The 20,614-nt window shown below is 34.6% G+C and overlaps 3 protein-coding genes across 8 annotated transcripts; 1 reads left to right on the top strand and 2 right to left on the bottom strand.

The window, feature by feature from the left end:
• Window positions 1–177: 177 nt before the first annotated feature.
• On the bottom strand, window positions 178–1,991 carry LOC11426989 (protein ENDOPLASMIC RETICULUM-ARRESTED PEN3). The gene has a single exon (XM_003624793.4). It carries the CDS (start codon window positions 1,903–1,905, stop codon window positions 469–471), a length of 1,437 nt encoding a protein of 478 aa, XP_003624841.1. The 5' UTR covers window positions 1,906–1,991; the 3' UTR covers window positions 178–468.
• Window positions 1,992–2,382: 391 nt separating this feature from the next.
• LOC11426988 (glutathione S-transferase T2) lies at window positions 2,383–8,628 on the bottom strand. Of its 2 annotated transcripts, XM_024769769.2 has the most exons (5): window positions 8,321–8,628; window positions 7,900–7,960; window positions 6,575–6,664; window positions 2,926–3,904; window positions 2,383–2,797 (listed from the first exon to the last, which is right to left on the bottom strand). In XM_024769769.2, the coding sequence occupies exons 1-4, from the start codon at window positions 8,386–8,388 to the stop codon at window positions 2,954–2,956; spliced, it is 1,170 nt and encodes a 389-aa protein (XP_024625537.1). In that variant the 5' UTR covers window positions 8,389–8,628; the 3' UTR covers window positions 2,383–2,797; window positions 2,926–2,953. The 2 variants fall into 2 exon arrangements, with proteins under 2 accessions (XP_024625537.1, XP_003624840.1); XM_003624792.4 differs by lacking the exon at window positions 2,383–2,797 and having other exon boundaries at window positions 2,834–3,904.
• Window positions 8,629–12,337: 3,709 nt separating this feature from the next.
• On the top strand, window positions 12,338–18,846 carry LOC11436987 (UBP1-associated protein 2A). 5 transcript variants are annotated; one of them, XR_005643077.1, is made up of 3 exons: window positions 12,338–13,916; window positions 16,732–18,136; window positions 18,240–18,607. XR_005643077.1 is itself a non-coding variant. In XM_039827762.1 (2 exons), the coding sequence occupies exon 1, from the start codon at window positions 12,433–12,435 to the stop codon at window positions 13,903–13,905; it is 1,473 nt and encodes a 490-aa protein (XP_039683696.1). In that variant the 5' UTR covers window positions 12,338–12,432; the 3' UTR covers window positions 16,732–18,846. The 5 variants fall into 5 exon arrangements, 4 of the variants coding, with proteins under 4 accessions (XP_039683696.1, XP_039683695.1, XP_024627219.1 ...); XM_039827762.1 differs by having other exon boundaries at window positions 12,338–13,905; window positions 16,732–18,846; XM_039827761.1 differs by having other exon boundaries at window positions 16,732–18,607.
• The last annotated feature ends 1,768 nt before the right edge of the window (window positions 18,847–20,614 follow it).

The following is a 20,614-nucleotide window of genomic DNA, read 5'->3' as shown; positions in this document are numbered from 1 at the left end:
GTTGGATAAAACAATAAAGCTCAATATTATTGAAGCGATTATGTTAGCAAAACAAAGTACTAACACATTATCATGTGTCAATAAGAATGGTTACATCTTCAACATCAGATTCATGCTCACAATCAAACTTCTCTGACATTTAACTTAGATATGAGTACAATATAAACGAAATGAAAGTTGGTAAGAAAAAACAGAGAAGTAAAATAAATTTAGTGTTAATAATGTATTACACTTGCCCCAAATATTCATTGATCTTGAACATCATTAAGGAACTCATTTCGGACCCATTGTGGTTTATTCATGATACTAGAGCTAATATTACAACAAATGCAGGAGACAGAAATTTAAATTGCATCAAATTATGGCTATTCACAAAATGTCAAACATTAACAAATTCCATATGGAAGAAGAAGAATCTTACAACAAGGTAACCCAAGCCAACCCTAACTATCAAATTCAATCCCAAGGTCACAATACAGAAATAGCTCCAGCATAATGGGAACTCTCCCACACTTCAATACCTTCAACATCTTCTCTACTAATGAACAACCTATCCCCACCACCTTCAATCTTCACAATCACACCTTTCTCCGAATCCTCTCTCTTATCAACAAAATTCCTTCTATAAACTCCCTCACCATCACTCTCCCTATCCCTCTCACTCTCACATTCTACCACCTCTTTCACCCTTGACCAAACCTCCAACTCCCCGCCTCTGCCCACAAAAACTTGCCCTTTGTAACAATTCACCACACTACTAGTACTCCCATCACCCCCATCTGTCCATAAACTAGGATTCTTCTCCTTCAAGTAAACCCAAGGATCATCACCCAAACGACGCATATCCGCCATAGCTAAATCACCAGACTTTGAACAAAGCTTAAATAGTAATAATTTTTCAACATCAACATCTATAGCAGAAAATGAATCACCAAATCTACTACTCCTACCCGCACCCGGTTCGTTTGTTTCCCAAACCACTTCACCAGACCTAGGGTCCCAAACACGGATATATCCCGAATAACCAAATGCTCCACCTGTTACCGCACTTCCAACGAGCACTCCAGTCGTCGGAACAAACGTCAATTTCCCCGGAACCATGTTTTTTGCTTGGTTCCCGGATTGTCGACCTAACTGCGACACGATCTGGAGCTTAGCTTTATCAACCTCGAGGATGCAATTCTCTCTATGAGGACAATCGAATGAAGCAAAAACCGAATTATCCGATGCGGTTATCGCGTTGACTCGCGCTTTGAAGATTCTCGGATCGGAAGGATCGCTCCAATGAACAGAACCAACGTGGCGACTACCGGAGAAATTGTAGAAGTGTAATCCAGCATCAGATTCAGTTCCAACGGCGGCAATCTCCGGCCAGACTCTGCAAATTGAATTGATCTCATCGAGGTGAGTACGAACGGTTGCGGAATGGATTAGATTCCAGTCGTAGCTGGAGAGTTGACCACCGTGAGCAATCCAAACGGAACCGTTCTCCGCAGCGGTGAAAGTAGAAGACAATCCTTCCGATGCAGGTCGGACGGAGGCAACGATGGAAGCGTCGATGCCGGAGAACGGAGGTGGAGAAGTAGCATTTCGGAGATGAGAGTCAATACCATAGAAGAGAGCTTCGTCGGCGAGTTCTTGTTTGGAGAAGCGGCGGGCAGTGGAGGGAAGGTGGTTGGTGCGGAGGAGAGAGAGGAAGACGGAGAAGATTTCTGGGTCGCGGTCTATGAAAACCGGGTTTGGGTCGTTGGAAAAACGGTTTGATAATGCGAAAAGGAGAGAGTCTGGACCGCCGGACCGGATTGTGGAAAGAGTTGTTTCGAAGAGCTTACCGCCAACGTTGAGTTTTATGCGGTCAGTTACGTTGGAGTCTGTGGTGGTTTGGGAAGTGCTTTCTTCCTCCATTTTTGAAATCCAAATGCTTACTATCTTGTTCCTACCATTTTGTACATAATCGAACTCTCTCCTATTGACTTTTTTCAATTAGAATACTTTATATCATAATGGCAAATGCATTTTATTGTTTCTTTTGTTAATAGTTTTACGAATTAAATTGATAAACCAGAAATATATTCGAAAACTAAATTAAGCTAAATTAAATGATTAATTTATTACAAACCTCAAACTTAAATGACCCCTGACGTATTTGAGGACCAAAATGATTAATAAAAAGAATATTTATGAATGCGATAACAATAACAATTTTGATACATTCAGAGATCAATTTGAGAGTGAATTACACTTGTAGGAGTTTGTCCCGAATTGAATTGATGAATTATTTCATTTTTTTTCTTTATTTTGTAAAATGGTTATTATATCTTAGATTATTACACAAAATACAACATTTTCAGAGCCATTTCTGGACTGATTTGTTTAACTTGACTCAAATTATGGACATTAAAACCATAAACCCTAAATCCTTAAACTTGGAACAGGCAGATGACCATTGTCATTAGGTGCCTTGAGAGACTTATTTGAGGTACTTAACCGGGGCTAAACTCAAATTGTGGACAAAATAGCAACAAAGTTTATATGAAGTACTGGTTCAATTCTAATTACAACAGATCAACTAAACTGACACTCCCCCGTCGTTGAGATCCTCCTCAATGGGGCTAAACTCTATTGGAAACTTATTCTCAGAGTTTGATCAATAAACCCGAAAATATTATCCCGTAATCCTATAGATAAAAAACTGTTATTAGCATAATCCAAGTCAAATTTTGTTGATACCGTCCATTTGCTACGCCTAATTAAAACTAGCCCGCAACTTCCGTAATATTGTACTCTGCAGTTTTGACTGTACCATGAAGACTTCAAATCAGAAGGATGTATGTAATGCAATAATAATAGCTACATAAATATTGAAAGATAACATTAAAACTAGTTTGGAAAATACGACTACTGTGAACACTGAACAATGGCTACCTTGATTCCTTGACCAACATTTGTTACTTTACATAATGCCATATTTTTCTCTAATCACATTACACAGCATCTCATGATCTCGTTGTTGTCTGGCTTTCATCCCGGATATATCCTTAAAAAGGAACTCCAACTCAAACTCTCTCTCCCTCAAATTCAACTCTTTCTCCTTCAACTTATTTTGCTCATCTTGAACACGCGCCATTTCTGCCATGACAAGAACTTTTGTCTTTGGAATCTCTTTCACTTCAATTAGCTCAACATTAACAGAAGATGTTTCCTCCGATTTTGATTTTTCCTTTCCTTTCTCTACTTCAGTCCCTGTTTGACAAAGACAAACCACCGAAGATGTTTCTTCCGATTTTGATTTTCCCTTTCTTTCCTCTACTTCTGTCCCTGTTAGACAAAGCAAGGTAGGTGATGCTGCATTGTATTCACAACTTGATGGCGTGTCTAGATTAGAGGTGGTCGAGTATGCTCCTGAAGCAGAAATCTTGGTTCTCTTACCGCCTACTTCAAATGATGTATTTGACCATTTAGGTTCATCTTTCAACAATCGCCATGCATACTCTAATTTGAACTGTTCGCCTTCATCTTGATAATAAAGTGTATATGCTTCTCCCATGATGTCAGACTCAGAGCTACCACTTTTCTTTTTCTCAAAGGCTACTTTGTAGCACCCTACAAATTTATGAACTATGCTATTCAACTTATGCCATCGCGATTTTATTTGTGATACTCCCCTCGGTTTGAAATGGCCGCGATGCTCATTGTAAGTATTCTTAATTCTTAGCCAAAAGGAATCTACTCTTTGATTTGCCTCCGCAGCTGCATTCTTGGGAACGATGAGCCATGCTTGGATGAGAACTTTATCTTCTCCAGGGGTAAACCTTGTTCTTTTCCTTTTTTGAGTTGATTGTTGTTCTTCACCGAGTGTAATATTATTCAACCCGACTGGGCTTGAAAATTGTGGGACTTGAGCCTGAAAACAATACGATAATAAATCAGATTTGTGTGTAAGTATGTGCATAAGAAGGACAAAATGTAGAATTTTTGTAGTTGATGATCCAAGGTTTGGGAAGTTATGTATTTATTCAGTTGGATTTACCAATGAAAAATAAAAAATGATGTTGCGTGAGAATAAGTGTGACTGATTAATGTCATCACAAGACATTTGCATACATAGCTTGTTTTCCTTTTGCTCTCTTCAAGAACAGCTTAATTGAAGGAGTTCAGCCATAAGCATGACAATGTAGATGCAACGTGGCAAAAATAAATTAAGAAAATGTGATTGTAAACCCATCAACAAATATTAACCAATATTTCAAATGGGGTGGAAATGGAAAAACTGCAAAATTGACAAATAGATTTGAATATATAGGGAACAAACAATGAATGTTAGTGTGATAGCTGACAAGATATATTTCGGCGATTGATGGTTAAATTTAATAAATGCCTTCTATTCTGTCAAGGACTACTTTGCTAAAAACTTGACTACTTCATCATACAGGCTCTGCAGCTCTGATTGAGCTCAGTTTGTTAAAAGGACTTATATTTGCTTGTTATAATAAATTAATAATCATGACCCAAAATTAAGAAGGATCAGGCACAGCAGTCAATTAAGTTCTTGCAACACTGCTTAGAAAAATAGTTACAATAGTAAAATTATAATAAGGAATGGGTAATATAACCTTACATGAGAAAAGTAGTCGGGACAGAATACCTTACAGGGCGAAATACCTTATAATATTGATTACTGATTTTCTTAAGGTGTTTTCAGGGCAAAATACATTTTGCTAACAAGATGTGGGGATAACAAAGATAAATCATACTTCGTATGGATATCTACATTCTATTTCTACAATAAGCAGCTATAAAACAAACTAGAGAGTGCGCAAATAAGGATGTAGAGAACCACCGTGTAGTATGATGGTAATGCCCCAACCCCAAAAATGATTTCGGAGTATGGCCTTTCTATATGTCTATTACAAAGGTAAGACAGACACCTTGGATGCTGTGCAATGCAACCTAGAGAACATCAACCATATTCACCACTAAATTAAGAACTATATCATGCCTATATATCAATGGGGAATTTATATAAGAACCAATAAATTGTCAAATTAAATTACAACCCAAACCCGATAATTATAAAATGAACTGCTATGGATGAAAAATTTACACAACTACCAAAAGTCTACTTCATATTCATACCTAAATCATTCATAGTATTTAAGCACTAGACATTGTCCACATAAATATGTGGTATCCGAAGGCACAATCAAAATTTAAAATTCGGCCTAAATGATTTGAAAGAATAACCACATGCAGTAGACTTATAAAGCAATGTTGCAAAGTGCCTCAAAAATGAAGATTGAGAAAGTGAAGAATCGTGACACGATTTGGCAAACGTGTCACGATTTTCTAGGCAGTGAGCATGGTTTGCAGGGTGTCCAATCATGACACGATTTTCACAGATCTGAAACACGTTTTAAGTACTCCATGACCAATTTTTTGGGTAAGCTTGGTGAATCTCATGGAAACCAAAGGAAGGAACTTTTAGGGTATGTAGATACTAAAGGTTGAGGGTCCTTGGGTGAGGTTCAAAGCTTCAAGATGTGAATCTTGGAGAACCAAAAGAGGGGGCTCTTGGGAAAAGGGTTGGTGCCTTTTGGGGAAGGTTCATGGGGATGGAAAACACATGAGTGGAGAGTCTTTTGTGAGCAACTTGGGTGAGTCTTGTGAAACCAAAAGAGAAGATCCTTAGTGAAATCAAAGGCTAAAGGTTGGTTCTCTTTTGGGGGTTAGATTCTAGAGTTGGGAAATAATTGTAAACACCTTGGGAGAGTGAAAATCATGAGTGTCTTGTTCATTGGTGAGATTGGGAAAATGGGTAGAAATTAGGGTTGTTCTTTGTGAAATTGTTGAAGCTAATTTCTTGTAACACATTTGTATCTTTTTGTAAGAACTCATTGATAGTGGATTGGAGAGATCAATCTCTCCTCCAGAGTAGGTCAAGTTTGGACCGAACTGGGTGAACAATCTTTGGTGTTGTTATCTTTTCTTTACTCTCTTTATCTTGTTTATTCCTTTGGTTGAATTGTGGTTTTGCTATGCACTTGGTTTATAGACTAGGTCTATATTGTTGTTATTGCTTGTGGTCTATTTACATTTGGTTATTGGTTGTCATTGATACTTGCTCCACACATCATATAGTTTGTAATTGTATTGGTGTGAACTTTGAATCCGGAATTCACAACAAGCAATAAGTAACCACAACACTGCCTAAATTTGCACAGACACGCAGCTAGGTTTGAATCCAAAAATATATAGCCCAATTTATATCTAGAAGATAATATACAATATCAATGTTTTCTAGCATAAAAAGGTACTCCTTCAGGAAATAAATTACGTGATTCTTCGTGCTGAAATTACAGCTTCAAACATCAAAAGTAGTAAATAAAAATCAGCACAGTTTATAAGTTGCCCAACATTTTTTTCATCACAAAAATAAACCTTTATGTTATCAATATGCTGATAAAGTGACAAGGAAGGAAACATATCATAAAATAAATTTTCCTAAATAGTATGTTTTTTAAAATGAATAAAAAAATGCAATTAGTTTTTTAGCATAAAATTCATTGAAAAATACCTTAGATAGACCAGTCAACCCATTTCTAGATTTTGGAATTATTATAATATGGGGAGGAGCTTCAGGAGCTATATCTCTAAAGGCAAGGACCTGCCAAACAGAAAATAAGAAATGAAAGGATTATCAATTGCTATGACACACCACAAAATCACATAAAATAGCTTGACCAGAATAATAGCTAACGGTGAAACCATGCTAGCCAAATCTTGCTTCTACGAAGCCTATTGACATCTAACACAAGGTTTAATGAGAATAGTTTCCTCAAGTTTTGCAAGTTAGGATGTGTTGTCAAATAGCAGCTGTGGCGGATTTTATGCCACTTGCCATAGGCAATTTTTGAAGCACCATCTGCCATAGCGACACCATAGGTCGCAATCCCACATTATATAGCGGAGTTTTGGCCATCCACTATTGACAGCATGAGTTAGTGATAGTTATTTTTCCTTAAAACAAGTGCCAAACTATACAATAATAGATTCCGGCGCAAAATATGGCTATCATTCAACTGTTTAGGAAAAAAGCATTTGAAATAAAATGATCAATGATACATGGTTGTCAAGATCGGGAGACAACTCATGACAACAAACGATCCCACATGCCTATCTTTCTTCAACATGGTGATGCGGTAGAGAACTCGCCAAATGCGGCAGTGCAGCTGCGCGACAAGGAAGACCACGAAAATGCAGGAATAATGCTCTTCTCTTGCACCAGTGGTGAAGGTGTTTTAACTCATTTGACCCGGTTCACAGCACACTTTTCCTAACATGGTTGTGACCCGAATACAAGCTGATTTGCAGCACATATGAGGGAAGCGCTGAATTGTAACATTTTTTTGGGGGACTCGTGCATTTTTAATAGAGTGACTACTTCCCAACTTGGGAATTGCTCCTATCATTTTCTAGTAATAAATCCTTCACGGGTTCAATGCTTCAGGATTCCAGTTACTTCTATGATCCATTTTCTCGCCCTCTTTTTCATCTCTTGACTCGAGTCATGTCTAACAAATATGCAATTCATTAAGAAAATTGTCTTCCCAACTCGGTGCCCCGTTTCTTATAATAACATGGATGTCCATTGAACCATTTTACATAATCGCCTAATCAACATGTATAGCTGTTTTTTTAATAACTGTTTTATCTTTAGACAGTATATAAACTTATCGATGTTATAATCTCAGTCACGCGTAACATCTGAAGCTTTATTCATATAATGCCCTATATCAATATTACAATCACAATCTCAACCATAGAAAAATATACATAAGACATAAACCTACAATAAATTAAGTGAGGGACTCCATAAATCATCAGACTCAGACACATTACCTCATCATCCTCATAAAACACAGTAGAAGGATTTTCCCTTTTGATAATACTCCTGTCAAACCTGCTCATCACATAGTAGATAAGAAAATATATGAACATTAGGAACTAAAATTAAATAAACAAAATCACAATTAAAAGGGGGATAGGAAATTAAGAATGTAGAAATTTCATCATTTCCACATAAAATACACTGATAAATCACATTATTTGCATGCACACTCACACACAATGTAACTAGCCATTATAGAAGCAGATAAGTATCAAATTCTTACGGATTGCATCAATCATATATCATATAAAGGAAAATTACCCATTAAGCCTATGACATCACAATGACAGAATTAAAAGGGGAATAATGCAGATCAAAAAATTCAGAGGTTGGAGAAACAGGTGAAGAAAGAGAATGGAATTGAAAGCTTACATGGTGGGAGGATCAGATTCAGAGGCAGAGAGAGTGGTTGCAAGAACAGCTTCTTTCTCTGGAGCCATAGACAAAGAACAAATGTGGATCCTATGCAAAATCGCCTGTGCCAAAATGGTGTCTCGTCCCTCTTCAAGACCCAATTGGGCTCCACCATGTACTTCTAGTTTTTTTATTAGTTTAAGTCATTGTAAATCACTTTTAAATTAATTCTGATTTTAGAGATTGCATTTGGAAGTTTTGTCTAGTTAATTTAATTCTAAAGTTGATCAGCTTGTAAAAATTGCATATCCCGCACTGGATGAGACCAAAAGGAATATCAGTGTGGCAAAAAAAAAATCCGTAAGAACTAACTGGATGGTGTTACTTACCTTGTCTATAAGATTGGTGTGAACAAAGACTTAATTAAGAATCTAATTTGAAAAATAAAATTGTGGAAAAAAAAAAAGTTATGTGAATCAGCGAATACTTACTGGGTAGAATCCTAGTCCATGAAATTGACAATCTATATACATTTACCCCAAGTGAAGACGGGTGTGTTTGATAAAAAAAGTTATAAGCTAGCTTATAGCTGATGACCGATAGATGGTATCTTATAGCTGAAAAGTTAGCTTGTTAAAATTAAAAGTGTTTGGTAAAATTAGTTGTTGAAATGACTATAAATATAAAATGACATAAAAGGACATGATTGTTTAATTATTTTTAATATCATATATATAATTTTATTACTTAACACATTTATTTTTAAATATTTAAATATATTTCAAATTATTTTCATATCCAAAATGATAAATGTATTTATGAATTCAGTCGACTTTTTCTATTTAACAATTTTTATTTTATTTTTATGAATTTTATTTAACTAAACTTTCTTTACTGGTTATTATAAATTTTATATAAAATTATATATTATGAGCAACATAAAAAAAAATTAAAAAATAAAATAAAAAAGTAGACAAAAAAATTTAAAAAGTCATACCTTAATATTTGACAACATGGTAAACGTGGTTAGTTTAATAAGATAGTGGGTTGTTTTTTTATTATAATAAAATAAAATTAAGAAAATGTTAAAATTGTAAGAAAGTATAAAAAGTTATAAGTTATAAGCTACTTGGATTAGCTTCTTAAAAAACGCTATAAGCTAGTGTGAAAAGTTTTTTTTCAAACACATCTTATTTTATCAAAACAAATTTATAAATTAGTACAACAAACTATAAACTAACTTATTTATGTTACCAAACACAGCCGACATCAATTTGATATACTGTGAGGATGTGTGCGTGTGCTTGTGAGGATGGGAAAGAAGGTAACGTGGGCTGGCTGATAGGAATCAGAAAAGAAAACTGATGGGCTGAGTTGTTGGTGTGGTACACTAATAATAAAAGAATTGGGCCTGGGCTGGTGTGGCTATTGCCACACCCTGCCCTGTTCAAATCCGCCCCTGCGTGTGCATAAGACGCAAGATGCAATTCAACATTTATCATATGACAGCGAAAGCGAGATGGAATTGAAGACGTTCCTTGTAGAATATATTTCAAAGTTGGATTGTACTAATAACATGATATCCTCTCTTAAGAAGCGTATTACTGAAGACTATATCAAGACCCAACTTGTTAACCGCACAAACAAAAATAGCAAGATGATGTTGATATTTGGTATTGCAGCAGTTGTTATTTCTCTGCAGGGTTCGGTAGCTAGCTTATATACCATGTCTGTTGGATCTGAACCATTTAAAACCATTTTGGCCCGTTGTTGAATATTATTCCAGCTCCCATCTGTATTTTTCTCTTTGCTTTAGGGTTTGCTAAATGGAAAAATTGGCTGGGATGGTAAGTTGATGACAACATACGTTGGACCAATAATCTACCCTACCTAGTGTCAGAATCTTTGACTGTCAAACCTAACTTATGTTTGTTCTATTGTTGATGACTACTAGGTGGTTACGCTAAGTGTATATGTCTAATTATGTTTGAAAATAAATATTATGTGTTTATTTTATAAAAATAGTTATTTGATTGTAACCAAAAAGTATGCTCCCTGTGACCTATGGTCTTGAACCAACTACTAATACACACAGTTTGACATGTACATGTGTGTAAATGCATGCGCGTGCGCATACGCTTATCACCGAACAAGGATTTACCTAAAATAATCCTTTACAACAACTTGCATACCAATATTATATGTAAGTGATATATATATATAGATCACCTCCATACCAAATCGGTATTGAACTAATCTAGTATTATTACACTTACTAACTATTTCCTCCAAAGAAGAAATTGTATCCATAGGTTTACCACTAAAGGGATGCATTTTTAATTATGTATTGATGATTACAACCAATTTAATAGTTCTCACTTCTTAATATACGAGAACATGTTAGACAATTCTTAGAGTATTGATTACTATTTCATCTATCAACCAAATATTGTTAATCATCGTATATCTAAACTAAAGGAAATTTTTGCTCAAAAAAAAAAACTAAAGGAAGTTTATTATGCTTTCAAATGCCACAACATTCAAATTTATTACTTTTCACTTTTATTGGACAACCACTTTTTTACAACTTTTCAATCAACCTTCTCTCTCATACTTACATATTTTTTTTATTCTTTCTCTTTTTCTTTCTCTCTCTATTGTTTTTGTCCAATAAAAATAGAGAAAAATGGTTGTCACAAAGATTGTATAAAATAAGTTAGCACTCCTCATTATTTTATTTTCAATTCCAATGCACAAACACCTCCTTTATTTAAAGTAGAATAAACAAGAAAAATTCTAATTTTAAATTAATTTTGACATAACGTCATTATAAAATGATCATTTTATATCTCGTCAAAAATGGTATCTAATAACAATTTTACAATTGCTAAACAAAATTTGTTTGTATAACACCATCTCATTGGTCTTATAAACAATTGTCAATGGAGAACATGAAACTCCATTCTTATAAAACTCCATTCTTTTAAAATTTATTAGTCCTTATATATAAAAATAATCCTCATAAATTTGTAGGGGTTGGTATGGTTCAGTTTAGGAGGAAAACCAAACCGAACCATTTTTAAAACTCATAATAATTAACCGAACCAGACTGTTTGGAATATGAATCAAACCAAACTGTTTTAATGATCCAACTCTATAATTTTGAACCAAATCATAAATATTTTTTTTTTAAAAAAAAGAATATAAAAAATCAAGCCAAATCGAATTTTAGAACTTTTTAAAAACCAAAATTGATCTGAATTAAACCTAATTGATCATGAACCGAACTGATATGTTTTAGTTTAGTTCCAAAGCCATTAATAACAACAATTCAATTCTTTTGATTTAGTTCAATTCGATTCGATTCAATAGTTTGTTTTTTTTTAGTTTTTTCGTCCACCCATATATACGTGCAACATTCTATTGTAAATTAAAATGTTGTAATTCAAAAAAGTATTCATTACACCCTCATTTTCTCACAAGGTACATCAAATTTCCACCTTATCTTGAGATTAAGAATTTTCTCTATTAAAATCGTCTTCATTCTTTTCAATTGTTAGATTCGGTCTTTGAACACAACATATCTTTTCTTGATTGAGATATAATGTAACAACCAATTTTTTTTTAGAAAAATGATATTTGTACAACTATTTTTTGACAATTTTTAGACAATTTTCTCTCTCATACTCACATTATATTCTTACTCTCTCTCCCTTTTTCTTTCTCTATTATTTTTGACCAATGAAAAGAGAGAAAAAAGAGGTTGTCATAGATGTTGTTAGACATGGTTGTTCAGATTTAAATCCATTTTCCTTTTAGATGTTAGTTTTTCTATCAATTTTTTTAATATTTTTTTAGAATGTTCCCAAAGTTGTTAAGCATGTGTATTTCACTTGGTCAAAAGCACGTGAATTTCACACCCTAAAAAACATTATTTGTGCATGAAAAAAGAGCAACCGTAAAAAAATCCGGCTAAAAAAATGTGATAATTTTTTGATCTAAAAGAAAAGTACTATGATATATATATATATACCTACTATCTTATATTCGCAAAAACACATTCTTAAACGTGATTGATTCATACCCAATCTGAAAACCCTAATAACAACCTTCACTTCACTCGATCAATCATGGTGAGAAAGAGAAAACTCGTTAAAGCTTCTCAACAAGAAGAACCACCGCTCAAACAGCATCAACCGGAGCCTAAACCGGAACCGGTACCCGAACCCGAACCTGAACCATACATCCCGGGCGAAGAATACGAAGAGGTTGAAGAAGAAGTTGAATACGAAGAAGTTGAAGAGGAAGTAGAGGAGGAGGAAGAGGAGGAAGAAGAGGAAGAAGAAGAGGAACAACAAATTCAAGTAGAAGAAGACGATGAACCGATCCAGAAGCTTCTAGAACCTTTCTCAAAAGAACAGATCTCGAGTCTTCTTTGCGAAGCGGCTTCGAAGCATCGTGACGTTGCGGATCGGATTCGGAAGATTGCTGATGGTGATGCTTCTCATCGGAAAATATTTGTTCATGGTTTGGGATGGGATACTACTTCAGCAACGCTGATTAATGCCTTTTCGCAGTACGGTGAAATTGAGGATTGTAAAGCTGTTACGGATAAGGTTTCAGGGAAATCTAAGGGTTATGGATTTATTTTGTTCAAGAGAAGGAGTGGAGCGAGGAATGCGTTGAAGGAGCCGCAGAAGAAGATTGGGAATAGGATGACTGCGTGTCAGCTGGCGTCTATTGGACCGGTGCAGCAAACTCCGGTGGTGGCGGCGGCGCCAGCGCCGTTGGTGGTGGCGGGTTCGGAGTATACGCAGAGGAAGATTTATATAAGTAATGTTGGACCTGAATTGGATGCACAGAAGCTGTTTGGTTTTTTTTCGAGATTTGGAGAGATTGAGGAAGGACCGTTAGGGCTTGATAAGGTGACGGGGAAGCCGAAAGGGTTTTGTTTGTTTGTGTATAAGAGTGCTGAGAGTGCAAGGAGGGCGTTGGAGGAGCCGCATAAGGAGTTTGAGGGGCATATTTTGCATTGTCAGAAGGCGATTGATGGTCCTAAGCCGACAAAGATACAACATCAGCCACAGCAGCAACAGCAACATGTGAATTCGGTGAATCATTTGAACCAATTGAATCCATTGAGTCAGAGGACGCAGTTTCAGAGACATGATAATGTTGGATTTATGGGTGGAAGTAGTGTTGCAGTTAGCCAACCAGGGCACTTAATGGCACCAGCAGGACCAGTAACCGGGTACAATCAGGCGGCTGCTAGTGCTTCTGCTGCACAGGGGCTGAACCCTGCACTGACTCCTGCGCTTGGACAGGCGTTGACGGCGTTGCTTGCTTCTCAGGGTGCTACTTTGGGGCTGGGTAATTTACTGGGGAGTCTTGGAGTGAGTAGTGCGGTTAATCCCGGTGTTCCTGCTGCTGGTCATGGAGTTCAGAGTGGATACAGTGCTCAGCCTACCATAAGTCCAACAGTGATGGGAGCATATGGGAATACTGTACCACAGGCTGGATTGCAGGGGCTATATCCAAATCAGCAGCTTGGACAGGGTGGTTCTGGAAGAGGGCAATATGGTGGAGCCGCACCTTATCACTAGGTGGGTGGCAGGTATGTTGAATTGATACTGATAATATTTACATTTTTCCCTTGAATATTGATTTGCCCCATTCCTGTTAGCGTATAAGTCACTCTATTTTCACGCAAATTAAGAAATTTAGTTAATTTTGTATTGTGAAGAAAAATTATGAGTGGTTTTACAAAATTATCTCATTAATGACATGCGGAAGAGAGATTGAAAGAATAGAGAGTACTAAATAGTAAATGTTATGACAAGAAAAGAATCATTAATGTTTCATTGGATATTGTAAAGTGACATAATAAAACACAATTTATTTATTTTTCTCCTTCAAAAAAAAAAACACAATTTTTTTCTTTCTAAAGTGGACATCTAATAAAACACGGAGGGAGTATGTTTTTGACTTGTGATGAGAAATAGAGAAGCTTTTTGGTGCAAGCTTGTCTTTTTTTTGGAGAAAGCTAAAGCAAGCTAGTCTTTTGTTGGTCTAATCCTAATATCTAACTTTAAGGGGTGCAAACTAACTAGTGCAGGTATCCGTACAGACGCACAGATAGAATTAACTATGATTAACTATAATAATGAATATTACCATGAGCAGAAATAAAAGTAACCAGGATGTTGTTCAACCTATTCCTTGCCGTTTAATTTTTGACAAAACAAACATGTTCCTTGATTTGTCTTTTTATGTTCATTTAGTTCCCCCTTTGCCACGATTTCTTGCATCCTGATTTCTCCGTTATGATCTTTGTTAGTTTAGTGTATGATAGAGTTCCTATGCTCTGTTTGGAACACACTTGCTTAATCTTTCACCCCCTAACTCAATAGTCATGCTCAGCCTTTTTCTTTGTTTGGTACTCTTAGATTACTGTTAGTGATTGAAAATTAATTAACCACTTCACACATATTGTGATCTATAACACATTGCATAACAATGTATATCTGTGTTCATATATATGTATATATATTTAAGTATTTGGAACTTTTGTGAGTTATATCTGTGTACCTACCTTTCCACGCATAGCTTTATTTTCAAAGGAACATGCATCAATAATAAACTAGACAAGCTTTATTACTTTAGCTTGATTGAAATTTTAAAATAGTGACTATAACAACAAAATGTTGGTAACTTTTTGGGTATGTTTTGGATGTGGACAATGAGAACCAGTGTTGATATTTTAGAGGAGTTGTTGTATATGGTACAGTACGCTCTTCCATAGGAGGTCTATGTCTATTCCTCTATGAATTGATGTTTGTCAATGTCATCAGAGTAGAGGGGATTTGGGTTATATTTGTGACTTAAATTCTGAGACGAAGTGAAACAGTGAATCATTGAAAATTATCACATATGATGGAGTGTTTTTTGGAAGTCTCTCCGTTAAAATGTTTTTTGTTGTATCAATTTGATTTTGCATTGATTTTGTTAAGATTTTTATTATTTTTGTTTGCACTAAATTTGATGATCCTATTATGTTCTTGGATACATGCACGTTGAATAACTCATCATGTTTCACTCATTCGTAAAATTGGAGTCATGCTTAGAATAATATTTTTTCTGTAACCAAAATTTGGATTATATCTTCTCTTTAACCAATTTATGGATAATTTTTTCCCATACCTTTTATTGCACCGCATTTTATTGGTTAGTGGTCTTTTCATGTTTTTGGATAATAAGCAACATATTTTCTGAAGTTTTTGTATAAACATTTTGTATTACTACTTTGATATTTCCCAATTTTTTCAATTGTCAAATTGTTATGAGCTTGGCGTCAGGGCCGGGCCAATGGCCAAGCAAGGGCTTTAGGCCTCAATTTTTGGGTCAAAAAAGGCCTATTTTTTTTTATTTTTAATTTGGTTATAAATATATAACATGGCAAAAAGAGTTATAGACATTTGCATGGTTTAATTGGTTATTGAAAAGGCTTCAAATATTCTTTGCCACGGGTTCAAGTCTTGGACTCCAAAAAACTTATTTATTTTTAATATTTTTTAGAAGTATTTTGTTAAAAAGAATTATTTTAAAAAGGCCTTAGTAAATTTTTTGCTTTAGGCCTCTTAATACACTGGGCTGGCCCTGCTTGGTGTTTGATTTCTGATAATTCTCAACCAATTTTGCAAACCTTGGTTTTAGACCCTTCCTTTTTGTTTTCAACTTAAATTGTTTTTCATATGATTTTTTATTTTGGACCCTCTTCATTTCTGTTTTCAACTTGAATTGTTTTTCATGCTTTTTTATTCATTTTGCAGATTCTACATAAGTGCATCAGTCTTTTATTACTGGCCTGGTGATTCTTCTCAAGTTTAAGGAGCTGATGCAATTGGCGTATTTATAATGAAATTTAACATAGTACAATGATCAGAAAATTGTCAAACAGTGTTCTGTTTTCGCCGCTTACTTTATCACCCTTTCATTTCTTTAAAACTATTGTATTATTTTGACTTTTAGTTTATCTTCCAAAAACCTATGGTACTGTTTTTAGTAGTTTTCTGAACTAGTTTTATTTGAACCACTATGTTGTTGAGTTTGGGAACTGAACAAATTATATTTTGAATTTTATGTTTGTGTGGACCATTGTGCGTTGAAAGCTTGGTTTTCAAGAACTGGCTGACACTATTTTATGTTGTTGATTGCGGTTTTTCCCTTGTTTTTTATCCTTTAGTTTAATTCTTACATGACATTTGGTATATTTTTTTAAATACGGTGATGTGCATAATATGCTAAATCCCATTTCTAATCTGTATCACCCCCATGATTAAAATTGGTTACAAGCCAATTTGTCAACTTTTGTTTTTCTTTTTGCTTCTGTTGGCAGTATATGAGCCTAATTTATTGCAGTTATTTTGCAGGTTTGACAGCCGTGCTAATATAAACATGCACCAATAATAAAATCAATAAAAATTAAAATAAAAAAAGGGTCTTGTTAACGAGTGCCCCCGGGGCACTTTTTAAGCATGCTAGATTAAGCAATTATTCTTTAAAAATGTCAAAGTTTTCAATTTACAAAGCACTGATTACACAAACTTTCATAAAAAGTTACTATTTAAGGTCCTTAACCAATGCCCCGGGGGCACTAGTTAACCTACTTGTGATTTAAGTTTGATTTTGACCTACTTGTGAAATTTCCACATTTCTTTTTTTATATGGTAGAGTTCCTCAACTAGGTATGTTATGCAGATTTTATTTGGACTTGATTGCACCTTTGGTCTCTTGGGTAGCTAATTTTCTATATTTGAATTTAAACCCTTGTATTATTTTTTTAAATGCTACTGAACTGTTTTTCTCTATCTTGTTACCTAAAAGTTGGCTATCAAATTTCAATTAAAAAAAAATGTTCACAAATTGAATAAATCCTTTAACTTGTTTTCAATATCCACCAATCAATATAGTAGTATCAAATTTCTCCTAAAGAACCCCAAAATTGCTTACTTTTTTGATACTTTTTTTTACCTAATTTTCTCATGGCCAGACTTTTAAAAATATTTCACATTCCAAGTTCATCATAAACTACCAAATCCAAATATTTGGATTGAAAATTAGAATTGAATGGTTTTAGCTAGAAGATAGTTGGTGGCAAGACTGACTTGCTTAATTTTAGAAACAGGGCTTGATTGCTCTAAAAACTTGAGGGATTGAAATCACCTACTGATCAAATAGAGAGCAAAAGTGCAAAGTCTTTTTTTCCTTACACACTGATATTAAAAGAAAACTCTCTTTTCTTGAGGCTCTATTTCCTCTGTAAGAATGATGTTGTAATTCCCTTTGATCATAGTTTTGCTTATTTGGAAATGACTTTTGAGGTCAGTCAAAGTTGGGAAAACTTTTCTTGGCTAATAAAGGGATTTTTTTTCCATGGGGTACAGCCATATTTGTATGTTGTGCATTCTCTATTGTTGATTAAGCTGCACATTTTGTCTGTGTTCCTCTGATATTTCTTTTTTCAAAGGTCCAATTAGTCACCTGCGTTGAATAATATATTTTAAATGGATTTGTAAGGGTTTTGATTGTTACTTTCATTTTGGTCATTTACATTACATGCATATTTATTGCTGAAGCAGTTCCAAAGCAGTTTGGTTCAAAATGTTTCTGAATTCAACAAGGTTTTCACCCTTTTGGATAATTTGGTTTCTTTCCAAATTTCCTCACTATTGTATGTTTATTTTATTACAAGAAATCAGCTCTGTGTGATAATAACAATGGACTTTTAGTAGCTGGTTATCTTCAAATAAACATGTGGCTTTTGCAGACTGGAAGGTAAGTAAGTTGCAGTATTTCTTCTCTTTATTTGTTGTCTTAGTTGAAAAGCATGCTGGCATACTTAGTGGTTGTCTTTTTACTGAAGAATTTTTTTTGCCAGATTCTTCGTTTGGTTGTTGATTTAAGCAACCGATGTGTGCGTAGAAATCAAAATTCCAAAGCTCCCTCGGGAATGATAGTTTATGCTCTTGTATTGCTACTTATGTTGCCTGTGACAATTCTCATTTTTCTCTATTTAGAAATTTAAGTTCAAATGCAGCAAGGGGGGATTGACAGGTTGAGGTAACATCTTTGTTTGAGCTGAGGATTATTGAGTGCCTTTTAGTTGATCCTTGGCTCATTTTTATTTTTTGATTTCATCGGTTAATACGGCATGGTTGTAAACAAATACTTGCAGTACCACATTATTTTAAATATTTTCATGTGGTGCTCCGTCTCTTATGGTACTCAATCCCCTTTACACGGTCATGTTGTCTTTTCATCGAGTTGTCCTTTTGTACGTTATATTTAGAAGTTGGTAGGTTAGAATAGAATTTTAGAAGGGATTGTAGTCAGCAGCCGAGCGCTGTCACATACTGTTCTACTTGTGAGTTCTCTTCTCAGGGCTGATGTTATATAAACATAAGTAGATTTTTTCAGAAAATATTATTCACTTTGATGAAAATACTAAAAGTGTTCTTTCAATAAAATATTTCAATTTTCTGTAACTGTTACCAAAGCGTGAATTGTATTGTAGTTTCTTCTCATTTAAATAAATTGAAACATATCATTCCAAAAACAAGGTTCCATTGAGAGTTGGGTTAATTTTAGCCGTATATTTACATGAGATTTCGAAATCTGTTTGCATTGAACGGAAGGAGGCAAGGATTCGTTAGAAGGTTTGTGCAGAGTGATAACCAACCAATTTTCTTGCTTAAGAACACGAGCAACAAGATGCATCACTTGTTCATGTTATTTTGACACTAAACCTTTTCCTCATGTTATTTTTTCATTCCCTTTTTCCCCTCAAATTTTACCCTGCACCAACAATAATCAGTCAAATTGGACCTTGTGACAAACAATGTTTCTTGCAATTTTATTTTATTACAGCTGCAATCATACAATGAAAGATAACTTCAAACAATCAACACCAATACAATTCAATTCATGCCTTTTTTTTCCTACGTTGTCCAAGTGCTTCCAATTGATTATTAGCTTCCTTGTCATACAAATGACCAGTGATTGTAACATTAAGCACATATAACCTGCATCCACATAGTGAAGGGTCAACCAAAGTAAGTTTTTTACTCTGCCAAACTCTTGCAATGTAAAGCTTTTTGCTGATAAATTGAGTACCACAAGCATACAACTACCAAGAACCTTGTTCCATGAAACTCTTCAAAATCTCCTGCATACAAGCCTCGAATAGTTAACGTTCAAACCCTTGCATAACTAAATGTATCAAATGCAACAACTGATACACCACCAACACAACAAACATACGATAATCCCCAACACGTTTCGTCCAATTCCTTGCCATTAATTCATGTTACCTAAACATTACTATTTGACTGACGGAGGGGAAAACTGACTCATGTTTAACGATTTTGGGGGTTGCCTTTTCTCTAACTTGAGGGGTATTTACAAGAATTTACAATTTCATTTTTTTTTTTGCCAATTTAATATTTTCTTTTATAATAAACAATTATGCGATGTTTTCTTTTTTGACTAATCTAAATCATTCACCTTCAAATTAGATGGAAAAAAATGTTATTTTTTAATAAACAATTTTGCAATATTCTATCTAATTAATCAAAGTCATCCATAAATCCAATAGACCACATTCGTCGTGTGCACTAATTGTTTGAGATTTTTATGACAACTCTTCTTATTTGAGAGAGAGAAAACAGTTTGATGATTTATTGAGAATCTGTTATAACTTATATATGAGGCACACGAATTGTCCTTTATACCAAGGCTGTAATAGTTTATATAAAAGGCTTCTCCATGTATACTTGCCACTGCATTCTAACTTAACAATGCATACTGACCTATTCTAACTTAGGCTATCACAACTTCAGAACCCTTTGAACTATGCATACTGACCTACTCATTTTTTTTGCTCTTGTTCGGTTTGAAATGGTGCTTTGCCAATCTTTACCTTTGCTTTTTCTATTTTGTGTATTCGCAAAAGAAAAGAAAACTAGACTTTTGTTCTAAGAGTTACATATATTGATTATTAGCAGTATAAACTTTTGGTCCTTTGACCTTCATTGTATGACTTATGAATTTGTGAAAATTGTTCTCAAGTACCCTAGGTTGGTGTAATTATGAATTTTTTAAAGGTATAGCTTTTTCCCAAAAAGTATGTTTTTCCCTTTATTCAAATGGCATCCTTAACAGAAGCAATGTTTGATAGCTACTGCTTATTCCTTAAGTTACTATGTTATGTATTCACATGTATCACTGGTTTTTCAGGGAAAATAATTGTATTAT

Source organism: Medicago truncatula, chromosome 7, assembly GCF_003473485.1.
Source record: "Medicago truncatula cultivar Jemalong A17 chromosome 7, MtrunA17r5.0-ANR, whole genome shotgun sequence".
Lineage (NCBI taxonomy): Eukaryota > Viridiplantae > Streptophyta > Magnoliopsida > Fabales > Fabaceae > Medicago > Medicago truncatula.
This window is presented reverse-complemented; position numbering and strand designations above follow the sequence as displayed.

What these genes read in the sequence shown, in the direction of transcription:
- LOC11426988 (XM_024769769.2), bottom strand. Translation starts at nt 8,388, where the DNA reads ATGGCTCCAGAGAAAGAAGCTGTTCTTGCAACCACTCTCTCTGCCTCT. An exon ending in TGTTTTATGAGGATGATGAG is followed by an intron (nt 6,665 to 7,899) that starts GTAATGTGTCTG and finishes TCTGTTTGGCAG; the next exon opens with GTCCTTGCCTTTAGAGATAT. An exon ending in GGTTGACTGGTCTATCTAAG is followed by an intron (nt 3,905 to 6,574) that starts GTATTTTTCAAT and finishes TATTGTTTTCAG; the next exon opens with GCTCAAGTCCCACAATTTTC.
- LOC11436987 (XM_039827762.1), top strand. Translation starts at nt 12,433, where the DNA reads ATGGTGAGAAAGAGAAAACTCGTTAAAGCTTCTCAACAAGAAGAACCA.
- LOC11426989 (XM_003624793.4), bottom strand. Translation starts at nt 1,905, where the DNA reads ATGGAGGAAGAAAGCACTTCCCAAACCACCACAGACTCCAACGTAACT.